Below are 24,829 nucleotides of genomic sequence, written 5' to 3' on the forward strand. Positions count from 1 at the left end.
AATGTGTGGAAAACATGGCTTGGGAGTAAGAAACAAAAGAAGCCAAAGGTTTTTAGAAGACAGACACGTCATAGCCATACATCATGAATATTTTCTTGAAGAAGAGAATTGAGAGACCCCAGATACCGTGAGCACCAAAAGACATCGCCAAATTGAAATTGATTACTTGCTAATGGACCTAGGAAGATACTGTGGAACTCATTTTTGAATTAGCTGTCAGTGTACAGTCAGATCAATGACTTGTTAGATCAAAAATAAAATGAAATTAGAAGAATAAAAATGAAAAGAATATATGATGTGCAATTGAAGCAACTCCAACTTGACCTATTTAAATATATTGTTGAAATAGAAAAAATGTAAAACTCCACAAACGAGTAGATATTGACACAGATTATCACCCTTAGGGAATTTAACTGATATAAAACAATTCCTACTATGAAGAGATCAAATGATCCCATAATTGTCCTAACTGGTAAATACTTCATCTCCTCACCAAACATAGAGATGTGACAACTAAAGACAATATTGCTTTAGGATAAAAACTTATTTATAAATTTTTCACAGCAGAGGATGGCGAAAGATTATGAGCAGTAGAGCTGCTCTAAAGCAGTGATAATCCATAGAGGGAAAAGAAGATTTATTAAAAGTTTGGGGAGATTCTAATTAAGTCAGATAATCCTGGGAGCATTTAGTCGACCAGTCAATAAACCTTTAAATGTTTACTATGTTCTAGATACTGTGCTAAGTGCCAGGAATACCAAAAAAAAAAAGGCTCTGTTCTCAGGGAGCCTATAGTCTAATGGGCAGAAGACAAAAGGAGGCCAAAAAAGTGGGGTCTGGGGGAGAATAGAAAGGTACCTGACATGATAATGGAATGATAAAAGTCACAAAGAAGAGCAGAAGGGTGAGAAATGAGGAAATGTTCTGATTTGAGCTTAAGTAAAGATTTTGGAGTTCATGATTTTACCCCTTGACCAGAGGGATGGGGGTGGTAATGAGGTAGATATATATATGTATACATACACACACACACACGTATGTATGTATATATGTGTGTCTAAGGTAGATGTTCAGTGTTATGGAAGATGTCTTGCACATAGCAAATAGAAGAGTACATATCCATGGTGAGGGTCTCTAGAGACAATGTGGCATGGATCATATTGTACTGATGTCATCAAGCTCCAGAATAATACAAAACCTCCCTTTCCTACGATCTATAGTCATTCAAACAGACCGATGGCCATCCACAGTGGAAAACAAAGTGGATGAAATCAGCTGCTCAGTTTATAGCAGGTAATCATTGCTGTAAACAGTAAGGTGGGCCTATAATTGAAAAGGAAGAGATTAGACTGGGAATTTTGTAAATTGCACTGAATTTTTATTAATCCCAAAAGTTTCAGTGTCATAAAAACTCATGAAAATTCTTCTGATGACTTCTGTTTTTATGTAAATGATGGGGTGCTGCTGTCTCATAATTGAAATTGCTAGTGATCCAGAATACCATGGAAACCTGTGTCTGGCTCCAGCATATTCCCATAAGACGTGGCATTTTTGGTCAAAGGAGGATGAGAGCTGCCATGTTGTGAGAGTAAAGAATAGGAGACCCACGATGAGTGATGCATGGGTATCCATGAAATATTAAAAGAATTGGAGCAAGGTCTCTAGCAAATTGGACAGACTTCTTGGGGAAGTTACAGAAAGTACTGGAGGTGAGCCATGCAGGATAGAAAGACACGCGAAGGACCCAGATCTTGGAGATCCCAAGCCTGCTGGACCATCCAAAGGATGCCAGAGACTTCCATTTTTCAACTTGCTGCCTTGCAGGCCCTTGGAGCAGGCGGTTCTCTAGAGATAAAATAGCCCAGAGATCTGAGATATTCAAGTCAGGTATCGCTGAAGTCTGCCGCTGTCCTTGAGTTTTGTCATAGCATGAAGGCCATTTAAAACATATTTAAACTTGTTATATAAAAACTCCTTCCATAGTGCTCCTGAATCTTGTGGGATTAATATGTTTTCTCTGTGCTTTATCTCTTCTGGACAGTAAGACTTAAATCCTTAATTGCTATCTCAAATGGAAAATGGTGTTTGTGAAGAGGTCTTGCTTCACACTTCTGCTGGCATGATACCATAAGGGGAAACTCAGGGTTCTGATGTTTTTAATGGAGGTTTCTGAAGTGAATATTTTTTTTTTACTAGCAAATGCCTTTTGCAGCAGTCCTGGAAAAATACAAAGACCTTCATTTCTAAAGATGCCCTCGCCCTCAGCGCTCTGAACACCACATAGGAGACAGAAATGAAATGCAGGCATTAACCAGGAGCCAGCAGCTAGAGCTTGGTTTCTTCCTCAATCTTTCATCCCAACTAGGTGAAAGCGAGGCCCTGCTTACCCCCTCTGCACAGCTTATCTCTAGAGAGGGGTTAATTCATAAAAGCTTCCTTGATGTCAGAGTGTTTTTTATCCTCTACTTTGGGCCATAATCCTTTGCTGCTGCTTCAGGCAGGCCTGGGAGCAATCCTGGGGCCTTGAAGGGGATACTGGTGCATCTCCAGATCGGGTAGGTCCTCCTGAAGCACAAAGACCTTGGCACCAGCCTTCTGGCTATCAGAGGACCAGCCTAGCTGGGGGCATGGCATCAGGGCAGGGATGTGCCCATGGAGCCTCAGAAACTCAAGGGTATCCATGACCTCATCTACTTGGGAGCTCCCCATCACAAGGCAAAGCACAACCCTTCCCCTCTGTGGGTCTTGTCCGTGATCCCCAAAAGCTTAGCAGAATGGGCCACCCAATATGGCAGCAACCCTTCTGCAACAGCACGAAGGAACCCTTGGAGTACTCCTGCTGCCCACCTGTCTGTCATCCCTAGCTCTGCTTTTCTTTCAGTATTGAAGGAGAATTAAATACTATTGAAGTATGAAGGAAATAGGGAATTAACCAGATTATTCTGCATAGCAAAACTATTTGCTGGCCTTTCAAAATGTTCACTAACCCTTCTGATACATATCATGACCAAATTAGTATTAGGTTGATGGAGTCTGGAAGCTCATTTCCAGTTTCTCTCAAGGCAAAATAAATTATCCCAGTCACTTAATGTCCTAGAAATCTATGAGTTCTCTGAAAACCTCTTAGTTAATGAGTTTCTAAAGAACATGACTCCAAGAGCTCAACTTAAGGAAGAACTTTCTAACAATTCAAGGTATGTCATGTTAAACAGACTTGCCTTGGAGGAGTGTGGTCCAGTGGGTAGAGATTTAGATTTAGAGTCATTTGCCATTATGAAAAGTGATAATGTTGGGAAACAAAAGCAGAACTCTGTGATTCCTGCTCTTATCTGATACCGAGTGTTGTTCTATTTATATACCAGGTATCATTTAGTGTGAGCAATGGCAAACCCATCGCCATCCTGTGCATAAACGTAGAGTATCAACCTCACGTGGTTGATCAGACATTTCGATTTTATCATCCGGAGCTCTCCTTCCTGAAGAAGTCCATCCGGCTGCCTCCTTGGCACACCTTGCCTGGTAAGCCATCATTCAGCTGTGGTGGAGCAGCCGATTTTTTGTCCTATATTTCCCTGTGGCTACAAACAAAACCCATCCAGATGTCACCCTTTATAGGTCGTAAGTCACTTTCATCATGATGACCTGGCTTCGTTTTCATTTCTTCTGCTTATCATTTCTATTTGCTTGTGATTTTCTTTGCCAACCCCAATGAGATAGAATGCTTACTCCTATGTTCCGAGAATTTTCAGTCACTGTGGGGGCTCCTCAGCTCACCTAAATGGGTATTACTCTGTGATTTGGGAGAGGGTCTTCAAGATTTGCTATGACTGAGAAATTTTTCATCCGTAGCCAATGTGAGGAATTCCTCCAGATTTAGTGGAGGACATTAGACAACAGGTTTAGAGTCTGCCCTTTGACATCCTTTCATAATGACAAAATAATTCTAAATCAGTTAGCATTTATTGAACACCTACTGTGTTTACAATGTTGGGTGGTAGGAATACAAATACAAGCATGAGACTGTGCCAGTCTGGAGAGGTTTTACCATTATGAAAGGACTTGAAAACATAGAATTCCAGTGTGCTGATCTGGCACATTGTTTATTCTTGTATTTCTTTGTTGCTTTTCAAGGTTAGTTTTTCATCTTAAAATATTCTTTGATGAATTCTTAAGGAATGAAATCCATTTAAAAAACCCAAACATCTTAGAACTAAAATGTATATGTGTATACACACACACATACACACACACACACACACACACACCACACACACACACACATATATATGTTATACTAACTTATCAACAATAGTAGCAAGCACTTTTATGTTGCTTTGAGGTTGACAAAGTGCTTTAGGCATATTTCCACCACAATCTCATGAAGTAAGTGCTATTATAATCCCCATTTCATATAGGATTTCTTGACCTAACACAAAGCTAGTATCTTAGTTCTTGACCCCAGGTTTAAGACTCTATTCACTGTGCCATCTAATCTTGCTGTCTCATATATGTCTCATATATGTCCTGTCAAATATTAAATCCATGTGTAACTGAAACTCCCCATATGGGTGAAGAAACTTTGGGCTGCATTTTTGCTTCTTCCATGATTTTGCCTATTTCTGGCCTAAGTGATGATGTATAAGTAAGGGAAGCTGAATTTTCCATAGATCCCATTCTGCCTTTAAGTCTTTGTATGGAATTCCTTGAAAGATTAAAAGTGAGTTCTCACATGGCCAAGAGAGTGGAACCTTTTTTGTCACTGAAGAGGAATGGTATCAATTTCTGAAGCTTTTTCACTTTCCTAGGTGCCCCTGTAGGAGGACTGCCCGGTAAGGAGCCCCAAATCTATGTTCGTTGCAGTGACCCAAACGTCATTTGTGAAACCAAAAAAATGGTAGGTGTGTCTGCAAGAAGGTAGATCTGGAGTCCAAACAGCGTGCCACCATTTTGTTTATTCCCACTACCTATGAATTTAATTCCACATCTCAGACTTTTGCTTCAGGAATAGATTATCCCATATCCTATTTGCTGCTTGATCAGTTGGCCATCTCTCCATTTTAGGTTAAGCTAGTTGCTTTCCATGTTTCTAGAGGATTATTTTGTAACCCTTGTGAGAGTTCCCATGCCTGAGTTTTATTACCCTTGATAGCCTCTGGGTTCCCAGATCAGCTCTCTGAATTTAAATAAAAACAAACAGAAAAATTACAAGTAGCAAAGTAAATGATAATTAAGGCACTTGTTAATTGCCATTGTGTAAACGGGCCAGTGCAATAATTGTATTATGACTGGTTAGAAAACTTGATAGAACTCTTGCAAAATCTAATTACTGAAACCAATATGGAATTATAAAATCAGTAATTTTTCTCAGTTGCAATGAAATCATAATAGCTTCAGCTGGTTTTAAAACCTGAATTTGGTTTTTTGTTGGTAGGGGAGGAAAGTTGAAATGGGATGGGGTGTTCCTCCAGTCCTTAAAATGCTTTGGGGCAGGAGGTGGTATTAAGAAAAGCCAACAAAGCCTTGGGGATCTCATTTGCCAGTTTGATCTTTAGGTTAACTCTTTTAATGATGCTGCCTGATGTTTATTCTCAGGGCCCAGGGGAACCACAGGATGTGTTTCTGAAAGTAGCTGGAGGTCCAAGCCCACAGATCAAAAAATTCTTTGTTGCTCTTTATATGTAAGTAAGGAAATTCAGAAAATGTAGAGACTGGGAACATATCTCTGTATGAGCCTGTGTGGGGTGGAGAAAACAAATTTATACAGTTCTTTTTTGAGACTTTAATAACTAAGATGTTATTCCTAAAAGTCAGACTTGTCTGTCTAACAAAGATATTTGAGAAGTCATTTAGTCTGCTCCTCTACCTTCTCAGTGAACACATATGTCAAATAAGTGTCTCTTCTCTTTAAAAAGCTTTTCAGAAAAGGATGGTTCTTTTATTCACTTGTTTATTCCATAAATGAATGCCTACTATGGGGATAGAACTATGCTAAATGTTCTTGACAAGGCAATAAAAGAAAAGGAAAGTATTGTATAGCTTCTAAGAACTTAGGTTGTAGTTGGCGTTCAGACCACTCTTGGGAGCTGGTTATTTAAAGATTCCATAGCTGCCCTCAGGAACTGTCCTATTGTTTCCTTTTTTGGTCTTTAAACTAAACAACCTTTGGCTTTTTCCATTCCCAGCAATGATGCCTTGTGTTATTACCTTCCTCTGCCTGAAGACCATCATTAAGCCTTCTCTTCGTCTTTGCTTTTCTAGATGAAATCATTTGTGTTCACCTAACCTCCCATAGATGTTATTTCCTAGGCTCTTAATCGTCCTCTGGCTTTTTTTTTTTTTTTAATTTTGTTCAGGTTAGAAGGAAACAATTAGTCTTTAAGCGGTGTCAGAGAATTAAGTTTTAAGATTTAATCTCAGGAAGATTCATTTGAGTTTGTATGTTAACCCGGGGTACAGGTCCTACAGTATGGAACGAAAACTGAGAGGCTGAAAAAAACCAACTAAAACAAATAACAGCCATTCCAAACCAATGGAAAGGGCCTCCAGTCTATTTAATTTATCAACAAAATGGTCCCTTTGAGGGTTTAATGAAGTAGCACATGTAGCTCAGGGGTACCACTGAGGAAGGTGGGATACAGGGGCCCCTTGAGGGAAGGGGAAGCTGATGACAGGATTTAGTTTTGGCTAAGCCTAAGATAAAGGACATTAGTTCTACCTTATTCTGTTAAAAAAAAATTAACCCAAAGCTCAGAAAAACTACTTGTTCCCTCCCTTCAAGCAGGACAATGTGTAAATTATTTTAAGTAAAGGATTGTCTTATCTTTGCAGACCTCCAGAGAGGGAGAGTTCATTCATTCATCCAGCAAATGTATTTATTTAGTGGCTACTGATATATTGAAAGCCAGAGACAGGAAATTTGAGTGTTCATTGAAAGAGAAACTAAGTAAAATGACAATTATGATTTAACTGAAAGTGAGCCCGATCCATTACCTTCTTTGGAATGTTAATGTGAGTTGACTAACATAGGACCGTGGTTTTTTCCCTTTGGTAAAGGATTGACTAAGTCATGTTTGTGTCATGCTGTAGGGATTACTGGCTGACTACCCCTATTCAGATATGGCAGATCTACCTCCACTCTCTCCAGCGGGTAGATGTCAGTTGTGTCACTGGCCAGTTAACCCGCCTTTCCCTTGTTCTTCGTGGTACCCAAACTGTTAGGAAAGTGAAAGTATTCACTTCACATCCTCATGAGCTGAAGGTAAGATTTTCTACCTCTATGGATTACTTATGGAAGGCTCTTCTCTGGCCTTCCCCTCGACCTTATTTTTTGTCCTGCCTGCTGATTGATTAAGTTTTGATGGGTGGGACAGATGAATGCAATACTCTGTAATTAGAATTCACCTGACATATTCTGTTGATAGGCTAGTTTTTAAAGGAAAACTTTACTGATGAGCTCAATGTAAATAACATACTCACTTATTAAGTTAAGTCCCATTTGGAATTTCGGATATTTTATTACCATAAAGTCTCTATTGAAATTACCTTTCATTAAGAATCCAGCCATTCTGGAGAGCAATCTGGAATTATGCCCAAAAAGTTATCAAACTGTGCATACCCTTTGACCCAGCAGCGCTACTACTGGGATTATATCCCAAAGAAATACTAAAGAGCGGAAAGAGACATATATGTGCCAAAATGTTTGTAGCAGCTCTTTTTGTTGTAGCTAGAAACTGGAAGATGAATGGATGTCCATCAGTTGGAGAATGGTTGGGTAAATTGTGGTATATGAAGGTTATGGAATATTATTGCTCTGTAAGAAATGACCAGCAGGAGGAATACAGAGAGGCCTGGAGAGACTTAGGTCAACTGATGCTGAGTGAAATGAGCAGAACCAGAAGATCACTGTACACTTCAACAACAATACTGTATGAGGATGTATTCTGATGGAAGTGGAAATCTTCAACATAAAGAAGATCCAACTCACTTCCAGTTGATCAATGATGGACAGAAATAACTATACCCAGAGAAGGAACACTGGGAAGCGAATGTAAATTGATAGCACTAATATCTGTCTGCCCAGGTTGCATGTACCTTCGGTTTCTAATGTTTATTGTGCAACAAGAAAATGATATTCACACACATGTATTGTACCTAGACTATATTGTAACACATGTAAAATGTATGGTATTGCCTGTCGTCGGGGGGAGGGAATAGAGGGAGGGGGGGCAATTTGGAAAAATGAATACAAGGGATAATATTATAAAATATATATATAATAATAAAAAAAAAAAAAAAAAAAAAAAAAAAAAAGAAATTACCTTTCATTAAACCTGTCAAATGTAGGCTCATTGGTATAAAAACCCAGAGGGCAAATTATCAGAATTAGTGAGATATAGAGACTAATCATTGCTTTAGAATTAATGTAGTCACAGTTATACATTTGAATAATAAGAGAAACATCAATGCCATTACCAGTATCTTAATTTTTAAAATGAAAAGGAATGTTTAAATTCTATCTTGTTTGGGAAGCAGACTTTTAAAGAACAGTTAAACTTTTGGAAGAAGGACTGAGATGAAGCCTGCCATGATATATTTATGGTTTTGCCCCAACTGACCGTGATTTTTGAAGTCTTAGATGGCAGCATTTTACTTAGTTTTTTTCTTAAGGCCATTTCAAGGCAGAAATTGATTGGTAGAAACTCAGGTGATATTCTAGACAGATTTTTTTTTTGTCTTGGGATATCCAAAAGGAAGGTCCCAACATCTTAGAGTTAGAAGAGCCTCAGAAGGTCACCTAGTTGTCTCTATAGAAATGGGGGTCCCCTCAACAATACTCTCTGGTAAGCTATTGATCATCCACCCTTGAGAAAGGGAACCCTTCACCTTCTGAGGCAGTTCTAATTTTCTTCTCTCCAAAAGATCAGCCCATTGCAGGATAGGAGAAAAAGGTTTTTTGTTTTTTGTTTTTTTTTTAATTGTGAAGTTTCCTCCTCAAAAAAGACAAATGGCTGCTCTTGAACAGCAGGTAGAACCCTGTGATCTTCTGTCAGGGAGTGGGATGATGGATCGTGGTGAGACCACTTGATGTAATGGTGGAGGGAAAGAGTTTCTTTAAGAACTACCTTCTGTTTACCCCAAGTAACACTTAATTGCTCACCCTCTTTCTGCTTCCTTTGCCATTGGACAGCTGGACCCTGACGATGTTTTCATGCTTGCACGCAACGGCGTCTATGACCTGCAGGTTGGCATCAGGCCCCAGCGGTCTGGCAATCGGTTCCTTTATCTCAATCTAGTGGATGTGGACTACCACCAGCTGGTGGCCTCTTGGCTCGTGTGCCTGTCCAGCCGACAGCCTATCATTTCCAAGGTATGTGAAGGGCCACGTCTGCTGTGTAGTGGGGAGAGCTGTCTGACACCCGAGGCTTGGGGGTGTGAGTCAGAGGAGCACGCCTGGACTTGCTGGCTTCTCACTCAGTTTAATCTGTCTGTGACTCACTTTCCTGTTCTGCAAAATGAAGATAATACTTGTATGACTTGCTTCACAGGGATGCTGTGAATAAAGCAATTTGTAACCCATGAGTATTGTTGTGAACTTTTACTATCTCTGTTATTGCTTCCAGTGACTACCACCTCTAGGCAAGTTTTTTAATTCTTCTTTGCTTAATTGAATATTCATAGCCTATGATGGTCTACTTTTGATAATTTCTGCCTCATTCTTTATGGGAGTAAAGTAGAAGCTGTTCTGAGGACATGTTTTCTTTCTCTTTCCTTCATCTATCTATGTATCTATGTATCTATCTATATACCTATCTGTGCATCATCTATATGTATATATACATATATATTTTATTTTGTGAAATTAGATATAAATTATTTAAAAGATATTATAATATATTAAAGTATATATAAATTATAGTTTGTAAAATGATTATAAATTATATTTTTACAAATTATAGTTTTATAAAATATAAAATGTGTGGCTAATATGTATAAAATGTATGGATAGATATTTATGTGTGTGAGTGTGTTTGTGTGTATGCGTATGTATTCTCTTAGAGCTAGGGCTGTCCTAAAGAAAATGAAACTGGCTATCTAGAAAGCAAGGCTGCTAAGTTCTTGAATTTGAACTAGTTTTCCTTTCTGGATCAGACATGTAAATAAAGAAAGATTAAATAAAGGAATATTGGAGCTTCTAAAGGTCGTAGATGTTATAGGACAGATGATCCTACAATTAGGTGAAATGGGAACAGCTTTAAAGATTAGTCAGGTACACATTTTCATTAACTTGGGAGGAGATTTTGAGAAGAACTCACAGGAGTCCTCGTTGGGCCTTTTGCTGTTGAACATTTTCAGTGACTTGGTGGAGCCACAGACGACATGCTGCTAAGTCTTCAGGTGGCACAAAGTGGAGGAAACAGAGTCAAGACTCAAAATATCTTTCTGGCCTAGAAGACTGGGTTAGGTTGGGCTCTTTCTGCTATATGTGCCAATTGTAGAAGCCCAGAATGTCAGGGTTACTCAGATCAATAATGATAAATGCAGTTCAATAACAATTAAATATGAAGCTTGGCCCTTGGGTTCCAAAAAGTCATCTCCATAGGCATAAGATGGAGCAGACATGACTGGGTAACATTTGGTCTTCATGAACTATAGCATCAATCAGGCTATGTCAGCAGTGACAAGGGGCCAAGATAGTTATTGTGAGCTGAGGTTTGTTAAGAGGGGCAGAGATTTCAGGAGCTGCATTATATTTTGCTGCAGTCAGGCCATGTCGGGGTTGTTGGGTTCAGGCCTGAGGGTTGTACTTTAGGCACATTGTGGTCCTTGACAGACTGGCGGTGGGTGCCATGTAAGAACCGTTTGTGCCACGTGAGTGGGGACATTTAGCCTGGACAATGTGGTGACAACAATCTCCAAGTCATTAAAGGCTCCTTTTGTGGTTGAGGCTTTGGGCTTACTCTGCCTGAATCCGGAGGTCAAAGCTAGGAAAAAGGAGTAGACATTACCAAGAACCAGATGTACTTTGATCAAAGGGAAAGAAACTTCCTAGCAATGAGAGCCACACATCAGAGAAATGGAAGGGAAAGACCTCGCATGGAGGCCTTTAAGGAAAGACTGGATGACTGTGTGCTGGAGATATTGAAGGATGGTTTTTCAGAGGTGCTAGATCATCTCCGAGGGCCTTCCCAATTTGCAAAGTCCAACCTCTTCATTGTAATAACAAATGATAAATGGTAATAATAGCTTTTATTTTTATTATTTTAGGGATAGGGACTAGAGCTGTTATTTTGTTGGTATAGTGAACTCCCTGATGAAAAAACTGAAGATGGAGATGAAGGTGGTACCTTCACTGCAATATATAGCCTCAGAAAGTTTCCTAGAGCTCTTAGTAGTTCAGTGAGTTGCTCAGGGTCTCATACCTACTGTGTGTCACAGGCTGCTTTGGAACCCAAGTTTTCCTGATTCCAGGGCTAGCTCTCTACTCATTATACCATATTGCCTCTCAATAAAAGCAACAACAATAGTAATTGTTTGTAAACTATGCATTTGTTTTTAAGGATGAAGAAATTGGATTGCAGAGAAATTAAGTGATATACTGAAAAATCACACAGTTCATTAGTGACAATTCTAGGACTAGATTGCCTGCCTTCCATTTCATCGGTTTCTCCTGTGGTGCTTCAAAAGTGTTGTCGTTTGCTTGCTAATTCACTGAAAACTTAATCCCTCAAACTTAAAAATTTTTGTATTGTCACAGAAATGACACGGTGATCATTTTCAGACATTCTGCACAATGATTGAGTGGCTGTATGTACAGTGTCCTCTTAAATTGCCCAGTGGTGCACCTGATCTTTTGCCTGGGACTATTTGTGTCATTTATGATAATTATAAAATCTCAGAATTGGGAGGACCTTTGGAGTAACCGATCAAGGACCCCATCCCCAGTCTGCTTGATACCCAGTCTCTGCCTGAAGAAGCCTTTCAAGGAAAGGGCCTTTCACTGTTTTCCAGGACAGCCTTTTCTACTTCTGGACTGCTTACTCTGTTGGGGAGTTTGACCTCTCTGTAACTATACCAGCTGCCTTTAGTTCTACATCCTGGAACCAAGCACAGAAAATCTAATCCTACCATCAGAAAATAGTCCTTGAACCCACTTGAAAACAGCTGCTTAAGTCTTCACTTCTCTGGATTAAAAAGTCTTCATTTCCTTCAGTGATTCTCATACGGTGTCCTCTTCCGGACCCTTCACCATCCTTGCCATCCTCTGATCGCTCCATGCTCTTCACCTTACTGTGGGAGCCATACCTGACAATAGTATTCCAGATGTCACTTACCTGGGGAGAAGACAAAGGCCACCTTATATTGTCCAGATGTCTTAAGCTCAAATTCTATTAAATAACTGAAAATCGTTTCATGGTGACTCTTTTCTAGTCCCATTACTTTCCCAAGATAATGATTTTTTTGAACTCAAGGATAGAATTTTACACTTATTGCTATTAAGTTTTCTCCTATTAGATTGGAGCCATCACCCTCATATCTTGAGAATTCTTGGTGGGTTGCCTTTTTCAGGCACACATTAGCTTGATCCTTTCATCTCTTCAAGCTTTGTCCTTTCTCTCCTTCCTCTCTTGTCCAGGTTCCTAGAAAAATCTGCCTGCACATGCGGCCTCCACTTCCTGTGTCTTATTTCTCACTTTCCTTGCATTTCAGTGGAATACCTTAGAAGTGACCTCTCCAAACTGGATGTCCAAAGTTATTCCAGAGACCAGATCTGATCGCCTTTTCTCCATTCTCATCTTCCTTTTCATCCCTGCACAATTTACTCTGCTGACCTCAATACTCCTTTGAGGATTTTCGTGACACTGTTCCTTCACAGTTTTCTTCCTAATAATAATTAAAATGAACACTTATGTAATGTCTTAATGCTTGCAAAACTCTTGGCATATATTCTTATTTAATCCTTACATGAACCCTGTGAAAGAAATATTAATATTTCCATTTACAAAAGAGGAAACTGAGGCAGGTTGCTTAAGTCTAGGGTCACACACCTATGGTCCATGACAGAGTTTGAACTCCAGTCTCCCTAACTCTCAGACCAGTGGTCTGTCCATTACATTAATTGCCTTTTCTACCCATCTGACTGCTCAGTCTTCCGTGGTTGATTCTCAGATGTGCCCCATTCCCTGACTAGGCGTGTGGGCTGCAAGACTGAATTGGGCTCTCTCCTCTCCCCATGTTCTCTCCTCAGGGCTTTAATTATCATCTCTTTTCAAGTGACCCCTAAAGCCATCTGAATCCTGCCTCCGGCCACATTCTCGGACAGTTGGACACTGGAAATCCCACAGACATCTCCACTCTGTGTGGGCCGGGTAGAGCGCATTCTCCTGTTTGTGTTAGGGGCACTGCCTTCTCAGTGTTCACGAGGCCCTCTTCCTGCCACTCTTATCCCCACTTGCATACATGCGAGTTGTCACTCATCCCCTTGTCTCCTCACATCTCCCCTGCCCAGCTCAGAGGCCTTCCTCACTTTTTGCCTGGACCACTGAGGTAGCTGCGCCATTGTTCCCCCAGCCTCCAGCTTCTTCCTTCCACCACCCGTCTTCCACACAGTCTACCGGGAAGCTTCCTAAAGCCATGGCTCTGCCCATGTGACTTTAGCCAGGGCATTTGTATGTGAGGCTTCTAGCTGTTCCCAGCATGTATGTGAGGCTTCTAGCTGTTCCTCACACATCTCCCATCTCCATGCCTTTGTGCTGTCTGTCACCACCTGCAGTGCCCTTCATCCCCACCTTGGGGATTTCTTCCTTTCCTCCATTCAGTCACTGCCTTCTCCTGGGCCTTTCCTGATCCTTCCAGCTGCCAGGGCCCTCCTCCGATCACCTTGGGTTTATTTTACAGATCCTAGAATGATAACAAGAGTATAAATTCCTTCTGTCCAGGCTGTCCTTTCCTCTTGTCAGTTCTTCCACCTTTTGAAGGAGGAAATTGTCTTTAAGACAAATCCTGTTTTCTCCTCTGCTCTACTTTTGGCCCAGGAACCTCAGGACTATCTGCCAGGCTTGGGATCTGTTTCCTGATCTTATCCTATGCCATGACTACACCAAGCCTATTTTTCCCTCATGGTTCTTTGATTCGGGAGCCCTGGACCCAGAGTCAGAGGTAGTGGTGGTGATTTAGTTCTTTCAGCTCTGTTCAACATTTTAGGACCCATTTGGGGTTTTCTCAACAAAGATACTGGAGAGGTTTGCCCTTTCCTTCTTCAATTCATTTGACAGATGGGGAAATTGAGGCATACAGGGTAGAGTGAGTTGCCCAGAATCACACAGCTAGTGAGTGCCTGAAGCTGGATTTGAACTCGGGGCTCCTGATGTCAAGTCCAGCACTCTACTGATTGTGCCACCTAACTGAGTTCAAATCCTGCTTCTGACCTTGTATGACCTTGGGCTCCACTTACCTTCTTGGGCCTGTTTTCTCATTTGTAAAATGAGGGGTTGGACTATGGCCTCTTGAGGACTCTTCCAGCTCTTTGGATCCTTGATATTAGGGTCTGAAGTTTGTTCTCAGAGTCCTCAATTTACCCTTTGGGCTTATCTTCCTCTGTGATGGTTTGTTCTTTTTATACCATTTCAGAACTTTCTTACAGTACTTACATGCATGCTACAATTTACATTTTGTGTGTCTCATTCTATGGGATCTAATTTGCCTCTTGGTTTACTCTATTTGTTCTCCAGTCTTTGTGCATTCGCATATTACAGACAACAGAGACTGGGTTGGTTTGTTTGCACTGATATCTTAGAGTTACTTGTTCTCCTTCTGCTGTTCTTCATATGTTGTACCTATAGTTCTAGGATACCAGGTGTGAGAAATAAACACAGATAGTTTTTTTTAATTTTATTTTCATTTAAAAACCTTGATCTTATTTCTCCAGGTGTCAGGAAAATACACATACTCATATATATACACACACACACAACACAATTATTATACACATATGTATATACATAGCCCAAATACATACAATGCATGTATGTACCACACCCACCTATACACATAATGGGCATACATGTACAATGCATGCACACACATATCCCTTGTCCAAGTATATTCTATCCATAGCCAAGAATCTATTATTCATATATTTTAAATTGTGGTCCAAAATCTAAATCCTTTCCTCAGATATCATAATTTTAGCAAGCCATGTATCTCCTGAATTCCCCTTTCTCTTCTAAATCCCTACCTTCCACCAGCAGTAATGATGAAAATTCCACTGGTGCCTCCAAAGTTTTCAGCTCAGTTGAGTTTTTATTTGTTTGTTTTGCTCAGGATTTCCTATCAGCCATTCTCCCTAGTTAATCCCTGGCAGTGTCATTTGGCCCCATGTGACTCACCAGTGGGTAATACATGACGTTGACATGACAAAGCTCCCTAGATTTTCTTTCATATCCCTGATGTGCTCTAGGAAGACCTCTCCCAAATCTCTTTGTTGTTTATGTAAGCTAGACAGATTCTTCCTGGAACTGTTTCATGGGATTCTTTACCAATCATGCTGCCCATTTCTTCTGATGATGATGATTAGGTGACCCCTTTACCTGATAACATCTTCATTCCTTGGAGCGCATGCTGCTGCTTCTTCCTGAGCTGGTTCTGCTCTCTTTTCTACAGTTTCACAACCTTCTCATTGACTCCAAAGGTCAATAATCTTCTTCCTTCCCTCTGTCCTATTAGCTATGTATTCTTGCCTTTTCACATATTTTTTCTTTATAGCCCCTTGCAAGAACACTTCATTCTTCCTCTTCTGTGTGTCCCTCCTGCCTCATTGTCTACTAGAGCCGTTCTTGGTTCCTAGAGCTGTTACCTGACCTCAGAAGAAACACAACCATATCACATTCATTGCAAGCTACTATGAGTTTCTCCTTGACCTCCACACTTACTTTAAATCAGACTTTTAGTCTTTTGTCCTTTTGGTGGGTAGTTCTTTTCATTAACCTTTGTTGTGGCAAACATGTTAGCTTCCCTGATGATTCTTAGATGAAGGTTAATTTATTTAGGATGGACTCTGCAGTCTTTGCTCAGGCTAGGACTCTGCTATCTCTTCACAGGCTCTGTTTGGCAGTTAACACCCTCCTGCTGCACTCAGCACAGGGAGGACAAATTGAAGCTGAATCATAAGCATAAATACAATTATCTCTTTAGATCTACCTGTCTTTTTTCACCTTGATATTCATTTCTAGGATTATTCTTTTGCATTATTCCATAAGGTTTTGCATAATTTCCCCAGAATTATTCTTTCTATCTTCCATAATTACAAGAGCATTATATATATATATATATATATATATATATATATAATTATGAGGTTTGCGTTTTCTTTTAAGTATTGTGATCTTGGACTTAAATTGGATTTCCAAAGTTAGCAGATCACCATACTTGTCACTTTCCTACCCATTAAGTTCTATTAGCCCATCTTTCAGGCTTATTACATGTGGCTCTTTCATATACTCTAAATTGGACTTTTTAACAATGCTCACATAGAGCATCTCCCACCTCTGTGCATTTGCACACAGTCCCCTATGCTTGAAATGCACCTCCCTTCACTCTGTAACACTTAAGTGTGATTCCCCTTAGCTGCCAGTGCCTCCCCCTAAATGACCTTATATTTACTTGATTTGTACATGTCCTCTCCCCCGAATGAATGTTGGAGTCCTTGAGGTCAAGGACTTTGATCATTGTACCGCCAGTGCTGTGTCTGTCACACACTTGGTGCTTAATGTCTCTTTATTTAATTGGTCCTGTGATGCTGCCTCTTTCTGTTTATTTCCCTTCCCACCCCCTGTAGGCTTTTGAGATCACGTTGCCAGCTGGTTCTGGCAAAGGTGCCAACAAGAGGATCACGTACACCAATCCCTACCCTTCAAAAAGAGCGTACTATCTATTTACCAACTACCCGGATCTGCTACAATTCAAGGAAGACTCCTTTGAGGTAGGTGGTGAGCATCTCAGAAACTCCAACTACAGAGATTTCGGTGCTCTTTTTCTGTATTTTCTGCCTTATCACTCTTATTTGGAAACATTAAAAACATTGGTAAGCAGTGCATTAAAAGACTAATTCCCACTAATAATGGCTAGATCTTCTGAGAAGAAGGAAGTGCATTCCCTAAATTTAGGTGTCCTTCATTCTTGTTCTCAAAGGGGACCAAAATAACATTGCTGTGTTAGAATCAGGTTAGTGTGTCCGACTGTGGCTGATCAGACCAAAACGAGCTCGGAACGCTCTGCCCCAGGTCGGACACCAATAGTCCCTATGAACATTTGGGGGCTTCTCTAACTTTGAGTATCTTGTGTTTCTCCTGAGCTCATTCACTCTGCTTTGCTCGCAGAACCCAGAACTTTCCTGCTGCACGTCTGCTTTTTATTTCCAGACAGCTCTTCTGTAGACATTCATCAAATTTTCTGTGGATGCACCTCTCCTGGTGTTTGTCCAAATGTCTTTGGTACAGATAATACACTGAGATTACCCAAATTTGATCAGAGACATTCAGGGGTCTCGCCTGTGTGCAGACTATGATACTAGGAACTAGGCAAGATAAATAGTTTAGAGGACATAGGTTTCTTACCTTCAAAGAGCTTACAATCTAGGGAAGGGGTTGATCCCCAAATGACTAGCCTGTGTAGAACCAGAAGGTAATTGAAAGACCACAGAGTCCAGCCTCTTTCCACTCATTTTGCAGCAAGTAGGAAAGGACTTGCTCTTGGTCACTGAGGCCTGCTTGGAACCCAGATTTTACTGAATCCAAGTCCATTGCTCTCTTCACTCTGGAGGATTGACTGTACTGACTAGGCTTTAAATGGAAGAGATGCAAGTCAGGGGTTGAGGAGGAGGAGCAGAGAGAACATTTCACACACAGAATAGCATGACCCCAGGCATGCGATTTGTATGGGGAAAGGAAACAAGGACTTTATGAAGCACCTACTGTGCTACTTACATATACTAGGTCAGGTGATTCCGACTCCAGACTCAGCAGTCTGTCCATTGTTCCACCAGCATTGGAAAGATGGAAGTGGCAGATTATGGAGGACCCAGAGAGCCAGGTGAACACATTTAAGCTTGATTCAGTTTAAAATAGGAAGCCACTGAAAGATGTTTTGGGCAGGAGGTGATATGATCATATTTAGTTGGGGAACTTGGGAACCATGTGCAAGTTGATTTTGAATGTACCCAAGGGCCCCCCAAATTCATGTGAGGAAGGATGGCCTCTGATTTATTAGGATGTCATGATTTCTTTTGCCTTGGAGGGCTGTAGTCTTCAGGCTTTCAAGATGGATCGCTAGACTATCAGACAGTTTATGAATTTCTTCTTTGTCAGATGAGTCCATTTTGGGGAGGGGGGAAGGAAGATGTTTGGAATGAAACCAGGGTTTCTTTAAGGTATGTACACCCCATTCACTTTTTCATTGAGTCTATAGAGAGGAAAGATTGAAAAGTCTGTCATGTTTGTCACTCTCATTTCCAGGTTGATGCTGGAGAGACATATACCATAGGCCTGCGGTTTGCTCCGAGTAACAGCTCAGGAATGGAGGAAATTCTGATTTACATCAATGACCATGAAGATAAGAACGAGGAGACGTTTTGCGTGAAGGTCATCTACCAATAAAGGGGAGAACTTTAATCAGACCCACGTGTTCTCCCTCTATCTGTCGAAATGTTAGTCTCATGGAATCTCCTAGGAGGGGGCCATAGTCCCATTCACTCTCCACCAGCTGAATATTATCATTGCTTTTGGCTTTTGCTGCTGGATAGATTTTCTTCCTTGGGTACTTCCCCCCACCATTTGTCTTTGGATACAGATAACCCATTGAGATTACCCCTGCACTTGGCCAGAGGACCGAAAGCATATGTTCCCTCCTTATTTATGGTGTGCCTGAGTCTAATCAAGCAGCAGCCCAAATAACAGTGATTTATTCCAGAGCATAGCCCGTAAGCGGTAACCCAAATGCCTGGGATGTCACGCGTTGGGGATGTTGCCGTTCTCTTGGTTGTATAGGGAATTGTCATTTTCTACCAAATTGTTTTGCTTTTGACTTTTGCTGATTTTTTAAAAAGTATTTTTATGAAACATTTGTTTTCCTTATTGGATTTTGTACAAATACACTACATATTTTATATACGTTGATGTTTTCCACTGTTGTTCTGTTTCTGTCATTTAAATTGCTATTTTTTTAAAAAAATATATCCTTTTTTTCTTTTTTCCCTTTCAGCAGTTTCCCAAATGTTAGTAAGCAAACGTTGGCTATTGTTGGTAGTATGAAGGTCCTTCTTTTTTAATCAGTTATTCTTTTGGAAAAGACTGATGAGCCTCACCCAAGAGACTGTATGTAGTTTATCTCTGAGGCAACTAATCAACTAATTAATGGGGTATTAATGCATGTATCAAAGACCAGTGCCTAACACAGTGCCTTGCACTGGTCTGAATGCTGCTAAGTTCAGAACCAGAAGACACCTGGATTCGAATCCTGCTTTTGAAACTTGCTACCTGTATGGCCATGGTTGAATTATTCAACATCTCTGAGTCATATTTTCTTCATCTGGAAAATGGGAACAGTCATGTTTATAGGATTTACTACTGACTGGATTGTTGTGAAGGTCAAATGAGACAGTGCATGCAAAGTGCCCTATGGGTTTATACAAAATCCTTAAAGCATTATGTAAATGTCAGTTATTATTTTATTGTTAATATTATTTTTTTGGTTTAGACTATTTTAGGGAACGGGGGAGTCAGGAACTCCTAGAGTGGAAATTCCTCCCACCAATATAGATGATCATCTGTTTTGAAATGTAGGTCTTGGCAGTTGCCTGGAGTGCAGAGAGGTTTTAAGTGACTTGCCCAGTAGGTAGAGATCTGGGTTCAAGTTCTACCTATTATTGTAGTTTCACTTTTGTTTGACTCTCTGTGACCTTTTAGGGTTTTCTTGGCAGAAATACAGGTGTTCTCTGCCATTTGCTTTCAGGAAAAATTTGAACTAATAAATCAACTCTTAGGCTGTTCCTGAGAATTCTCTGGAGAGCCTGCCCAAACAAATGCCTTTTCTTCAATTCCCAGATCGAGCTATCTTCCACAAAGTCCTAGCTGCTGCAACTGAGAGTTGAGATGATTATTGTTACTCTTGACAGGAACACGGCTTTGTTGGCTGTCTTCCCTTCTCTTTGCTGACATCCTGTTGAATGGAGATTATGTGTTTGTAGTTAGACAGTAATCTTCTCACAAAGAGCACCCTTTCCCATTTGTATTTTCAGTAATTAATGTTAGCTCTGTGTGGAGAGAATCAGTAATTCCTATTTGTTTCTCCTACTCCACCTGAGCAGAGTTCTTATCTTAATCCAATTGAATCATTCAAAACACACTTTTTATGTTGGGTTCCCTTGCTCTCATTTGGGTCCTAGACGTGGCTTTGCCTTTTACCTTTTCTGGATAGCTAGATCAGAGATGTAGCATCCTGGGAGCATTTTAGTGTCTCCCTTTTATTTGGATCGTGCATTTTGAGATACTCAGAATAGCACCCAGATTTTCTTTAGACCCAGAAGAAATGAGTGAGGTCTAGTGTTCCTGCTGAGAGATGTGGATTTGTTTATAAATTAAATGGCCCTGTTATGGCAAGCCACTGTCTTTATGCCTTAGAGATACCTTTATCAAAAATCTTCCTAAAAACTAAACCTATATTGATCCCGTCCTCAAGAAGCTTCCTTTTGGAGGAGGGGGAGGGGATGAGCTAGAGCTAGTGAGCTTCACTTGAATGAGCAGTTGTAAGAAACCCTCACTCCCTTCAGCCCAACCCCTTATTATTGGAGACTCTGGGGACCCCAAGAAATCTAGTAGCTGTCTCCTTGGAATGCATAAATTAACAGAGTCTCCGAATTTTCGAGCTGGAAAGGCTCTCAGTCACCATCTGTTCCAACCTGTACCTAAGAAGGAATTCCCACTCTAGCCCACCTTCCCCCCCCCCACCAAAGGGGTCATCCTGTCTCTGCTGAAGGCCTCCCAGAGAGGAGGAGTCCCCCCCACTGAGACGGCTTTCATCGCTAGGCCCGTCAGTCTCTTGAGGCAGAGATCACAGAGATTTGGAAGTGATTTGGAGGCCCCATCCATCTAAACCCCAGTTTTTAACAGTTGAGGACTTTGAGGCAAAGAGATGAAGTTACTTATATAACTTTTAAGTGTCTGAGATGGAATTTAAATCCAAGTCTTAGTAATTCTGAGTCCACAGCCCTCTCCATGACAGAAAGCTATGCTGTGCCCATTGCCCATTGTCTTGGGCTCTTGGATCAAATAGAACTGATTCATTCCCTCTTGCTGAGGCAGCTAAAGTTCATCATGGTGCATGGAGCACTGGGCCTGGAGTCAGGAGGACTCATCTTTCTGAATTCAGATCCAGCCTCAGCTTAATAGCTGGGCAAGTCACTTTACCTTGTGTGCCTCAGTTTCCTTATCTCTAAAATGAGCTGGAGAGGGAAACAGAAAACCACTCCATTATCTTTGCTGAGAAATGCCCAAATGGGGTCCTGAAGAGTCAGACATAACTGAAAAACAATTAATGATCCCTTTTCCATGAGTGCCCAAAAGCCAAAGTCTCCCACTGCATCCCATTGATCAGTCAATGATCTGATGAGCTGGCTGATGTTTGGCCACTGGATCCACATGGCTCCCTCTCAGTTAAGTCCGATTCACTTGTGAGTCATGGTATCCTTTTCCTGATGTCCTGGTCCTCTCTGAGAACACAGGCCCAAGAAGCACAACTTCTGTCACTGGGAGATAGTCCGACCCATACCTGGGGCTCCGACCCACCCAATAATCTGGCCTGTCTGTTAGCCCAGATCTCTACTGGGGGAATCGATACCCTTCTGCAGCAGTTCAGCCCACCTTTGAACAGCTCTTCCCCGACATCAAGATTAAATGTGTTTGTTTTTATCTTCCATCTTTCACCAACAAAGGCTTAACATTAAAATTCATAATGTTACTTCCGATAGAGAAGTCCACAATAACTACAGCTAACCGACCACTAAGCAATTATCAAACCCTACTTTATACCAGGCACAGTTCAGTACAGGGGATACGGAGACAAAAAGGAAACTCCTGTCCCCAAAGGACAGGAAGAATTTATGTCCTATTGAGGGAGACAGGAAAACCATCTGTAAATACCAAATATCTGTATACAAAGTAAAATAAGGTAATTGTGTGCTGGCAGAGGGGGAGCAACAGGAAAGCTTCTTCCTATAGATTTCATAACCTGAGTTTTTAAGGAAAACAGAGGCTCCAAGAGATGGCAGTGAGGGAGAAAGACATTCCAGGCATGGAATCACTACAGTTTACTGGGTGAGGAGAGTGTCCTGGGGAGACATTTTGTAACTCGGGTGTCCGGTGATGAGGGCCTGTACTGGAGCGATCGCTGTTTGGGTAGAGAGAGAAGGATGCAAGAGACATGGTGGAAGTGGAGACAGGATTGGACAGTTGACTGGCTGTATGGGGTAAATGGGTGAGGAATTAGAAGATCACAGATTCAGAGCTGGGAGAAGCCTGAGAAGCCACTGAATTCACCCCAGTCATTTTACTTTTAGTTGACACCCAGTGAGCATATAGGACTTGCCCAATGTCATTGAGCTAATCTCTAAGGCAGGATTTGAATGTGGGTCCTTCTGATTCCAAGTTTAGTGCTCCTTCCATTGGCTATTTCGAGCCTGCATGATCAGAAGGATGATGCTTTTGGCAGAAATAAGGACATTTGGACAAGAGTTGGAGTGGGATGGATATGTTCAATTAGAGATATTTCTGTGTTCAGTCTCACTGTCCAGTAGATAGCCGGAAATAATACAACTGGAGCCCAGGAGAGAGACTAGGGCTGGATATATAGGTTTTGGAGTCGGTCAGTCAGTATTTATTACAGACCTCTTGTGTGCCAGGCATTGTGTTAAGGTGTAGGAGTACAAACAGTCCCTGTTCTCAGTAGCTCCAGTCCCATGGGAGTGAAGTCAGGAAGAGAGAAGGCGGCCCAGGGCAGAGCCTTGGGGTGAATGTACAGAGAGGGAGCTTGATATGTTTAATGAACCAGCACAAGGGCCCAAGAAGGGGCAGTTAGGTCGAGATGCAAGAGTGTTTTGGAGGAGAAGGTGCTCGGGAAGGTCAGAGGCAGCTTCTGAGCAAGCTGGGCTCAAGTGAGCTGTCCATGGTTACAAAGCTAGTAACTGTTCAAAATGTAGTTTGAGCCCAGATTTCCTTGTTCAAGTTTGGTGCTCATTGTATTCTCCCATAATGCTCTCCTCAGTGACCCATTATTTTATTTTATTTTTTTTTTTGGAGGCAATGGGGTTAAGTGACCTGCTCACAGCTAGTATGTGTCTGAGGTAGCATGTGAACTCGGATCCTCCTGATTTCAGGCCTGGTCCTCTGTCCACTCTGCCATCCATGTAGGAGACATAAGACAGTGACTTGGGGGTCTAGTTGCACCTGTGAAGGAAATGTCAATCCCCCAGAAGAGAGACTGAGATTTCCCACATTTCTCCTCTTCTCCTCTCGCCATTAACAATGCCAGACCATACACTGGATGGATCCAAAGGCAGCTGCTGACGGTAGCCAAACGTACCCCAAAGAAACAAAGCACAGTAGAAAGAGAGCCTGTGGAGGGACATCTCAAAGGAAGGCTTCCTTGCCATTCAGTGCAGTGGCAAGAAAGGACCTGGGACCATGTCGACAAATGACTTCCTCTGAAAGGCCGCCATGGAGGCCGGCTCAGCAGCAAAGGACATAGCAGGAGGACACTGTGAAAACGGCAGCTCCTGGGGACTGTAATTTCAATCTTCAGGAACATCAGCCGGATGGAAATAGCTGGCATTTGATGCTGAGCCCTGGTTCCCAGAGCCCTTTGAAGAAGGAATTGCCTGGAGGAGAGGTGAAAAAGGACTTCTGGCTGACAGAAAGTCCTGGTGCTTGGAGCAGGGAGTGTGCAGAATACCAATCTTGTCTCCAGCCCCTGGGGGCTCAGAGAGCTGGCTGCAGCTGCATCCTGGCATCCCCTCTCCTCGCGGGCACCTGTGTGGCTCGACTCACAGGAGAGATGTAGTGGGAAGAGCTACGTGCAAACTGACTTTTTTGTAAAAAAGAAATCCTACTTACAATATCGACTTCTGATCTTGGGGATGCTGCTTGCATGGATTTGGGAGAGAAACCCCCTTTTCTTGATCTAGGTCAACAACTTGTTCATAATTTACGACTTTAGAGTTGCTTGGAGCACTGAGAGATGACACTCGCTTAGGCTGACCCAGTCAGCATTGGGTCAGAGTCTGGACTGGAACCCAAGCCCTTTCTCACCCTATCCATTTCTCTGCAGGGCCTTCCATGGCGTCATGACATTGGACATTTGTATTTGGAAAAGACACTAGAAGTTATCTCTAACCCCCTTTTTGGAAGCCTCACAGAGGCTTCCTATAAAATCCCTTTGCAGTGAATATGTAATTTTATAATATTAAAAAAAAGTGCTCACTATTTAGCTTTTTCTATAATGTTTTCTCAATACATGTGTGCAATTTTGGTTAATTTCTATAAAAGGATGAAAAAAATCACAACAGCGTGAAGTCAGATTCACTGTTTCTTTCATGACAGCCCAACATGTGCTTTCTAAGCACCCCTTCCTGCTAATACTAAAAGAAGAACTGCATCTGGGATCCTCTTTGATTTAAGTGACAGAATCTTGTAAAACAGAGCAGCCGCTGTCAGCCGCAGCTCGTCCCATCCAGTTCCTTCCTGGACAGTCCCCAACCTTATCCCAGTTCATCCCTGTTCCTGGG

At 41.5% G+C, this 24,829-nt stretch overlaps 1 protein-coding gene across 5 annotated transcripts in view; it reads left to right on the top strand.

Moving 5' to 3' along the window:
• The window catches only part of NPHP4 (nephrocystin 4), a 166,384-nt gene extending 147,714 nt beyond the window's left edge, over nt 1-18,670 (top strand). For all 5 annotated transcript variants that reach the window (XM_074306434.1, XM_074306436.1, XM_074306437.1 and 2 more), the window contains 7 exons: nt 3,363-3,519; nt 4,806-4,894; nt 5,593-5,678; nt 7,087-7,258; nt 9,188-9,367; nt 16,835-16,978; nt 18,510-18,670. In XM_074306434.1, coding sequence (XP_074162535.1) covers nt 3,363-3,519; nt 4,806-4,894; nt 5,593-5,678; nt 7,087-7,258; nt 9,188-9,367; nt 16,835-16,978; nt 18,510-18,650 — 969 coding nt within the window. In that variant the 3' untranslated portion in view covers nt 18,651-18,670. The remainder of the gene's footprint in view (nt 1-3,362; nt 3,520-4,805; nt 4,895-5,592; nt 5,679-7,086; nt 7,259-9,187; nt 9,368-16,834; nt 16,979-18,509) is intronic.
• The last annotated feature ends 6,159 nt before the right edge of the window (nt 18,671-24,829 follow it).

Source organism: Sminthopsis crassicaudata, chromosome 3 (genome assembly GCF_048593235.1).
Source record: "Sminthopsis crassicaudata isolate SCR6 chromosome 3, ASM4859323v1, whole genome shotgun sequence".
NCBI classification, from domain to species: domain Eukaryota; kingdom Metazoa; phylum Chordata; class Mammalia; order Dasyuromorphia; family Dasyuridae; genus Sminthopsis; species Sminthopsis crassicaudata.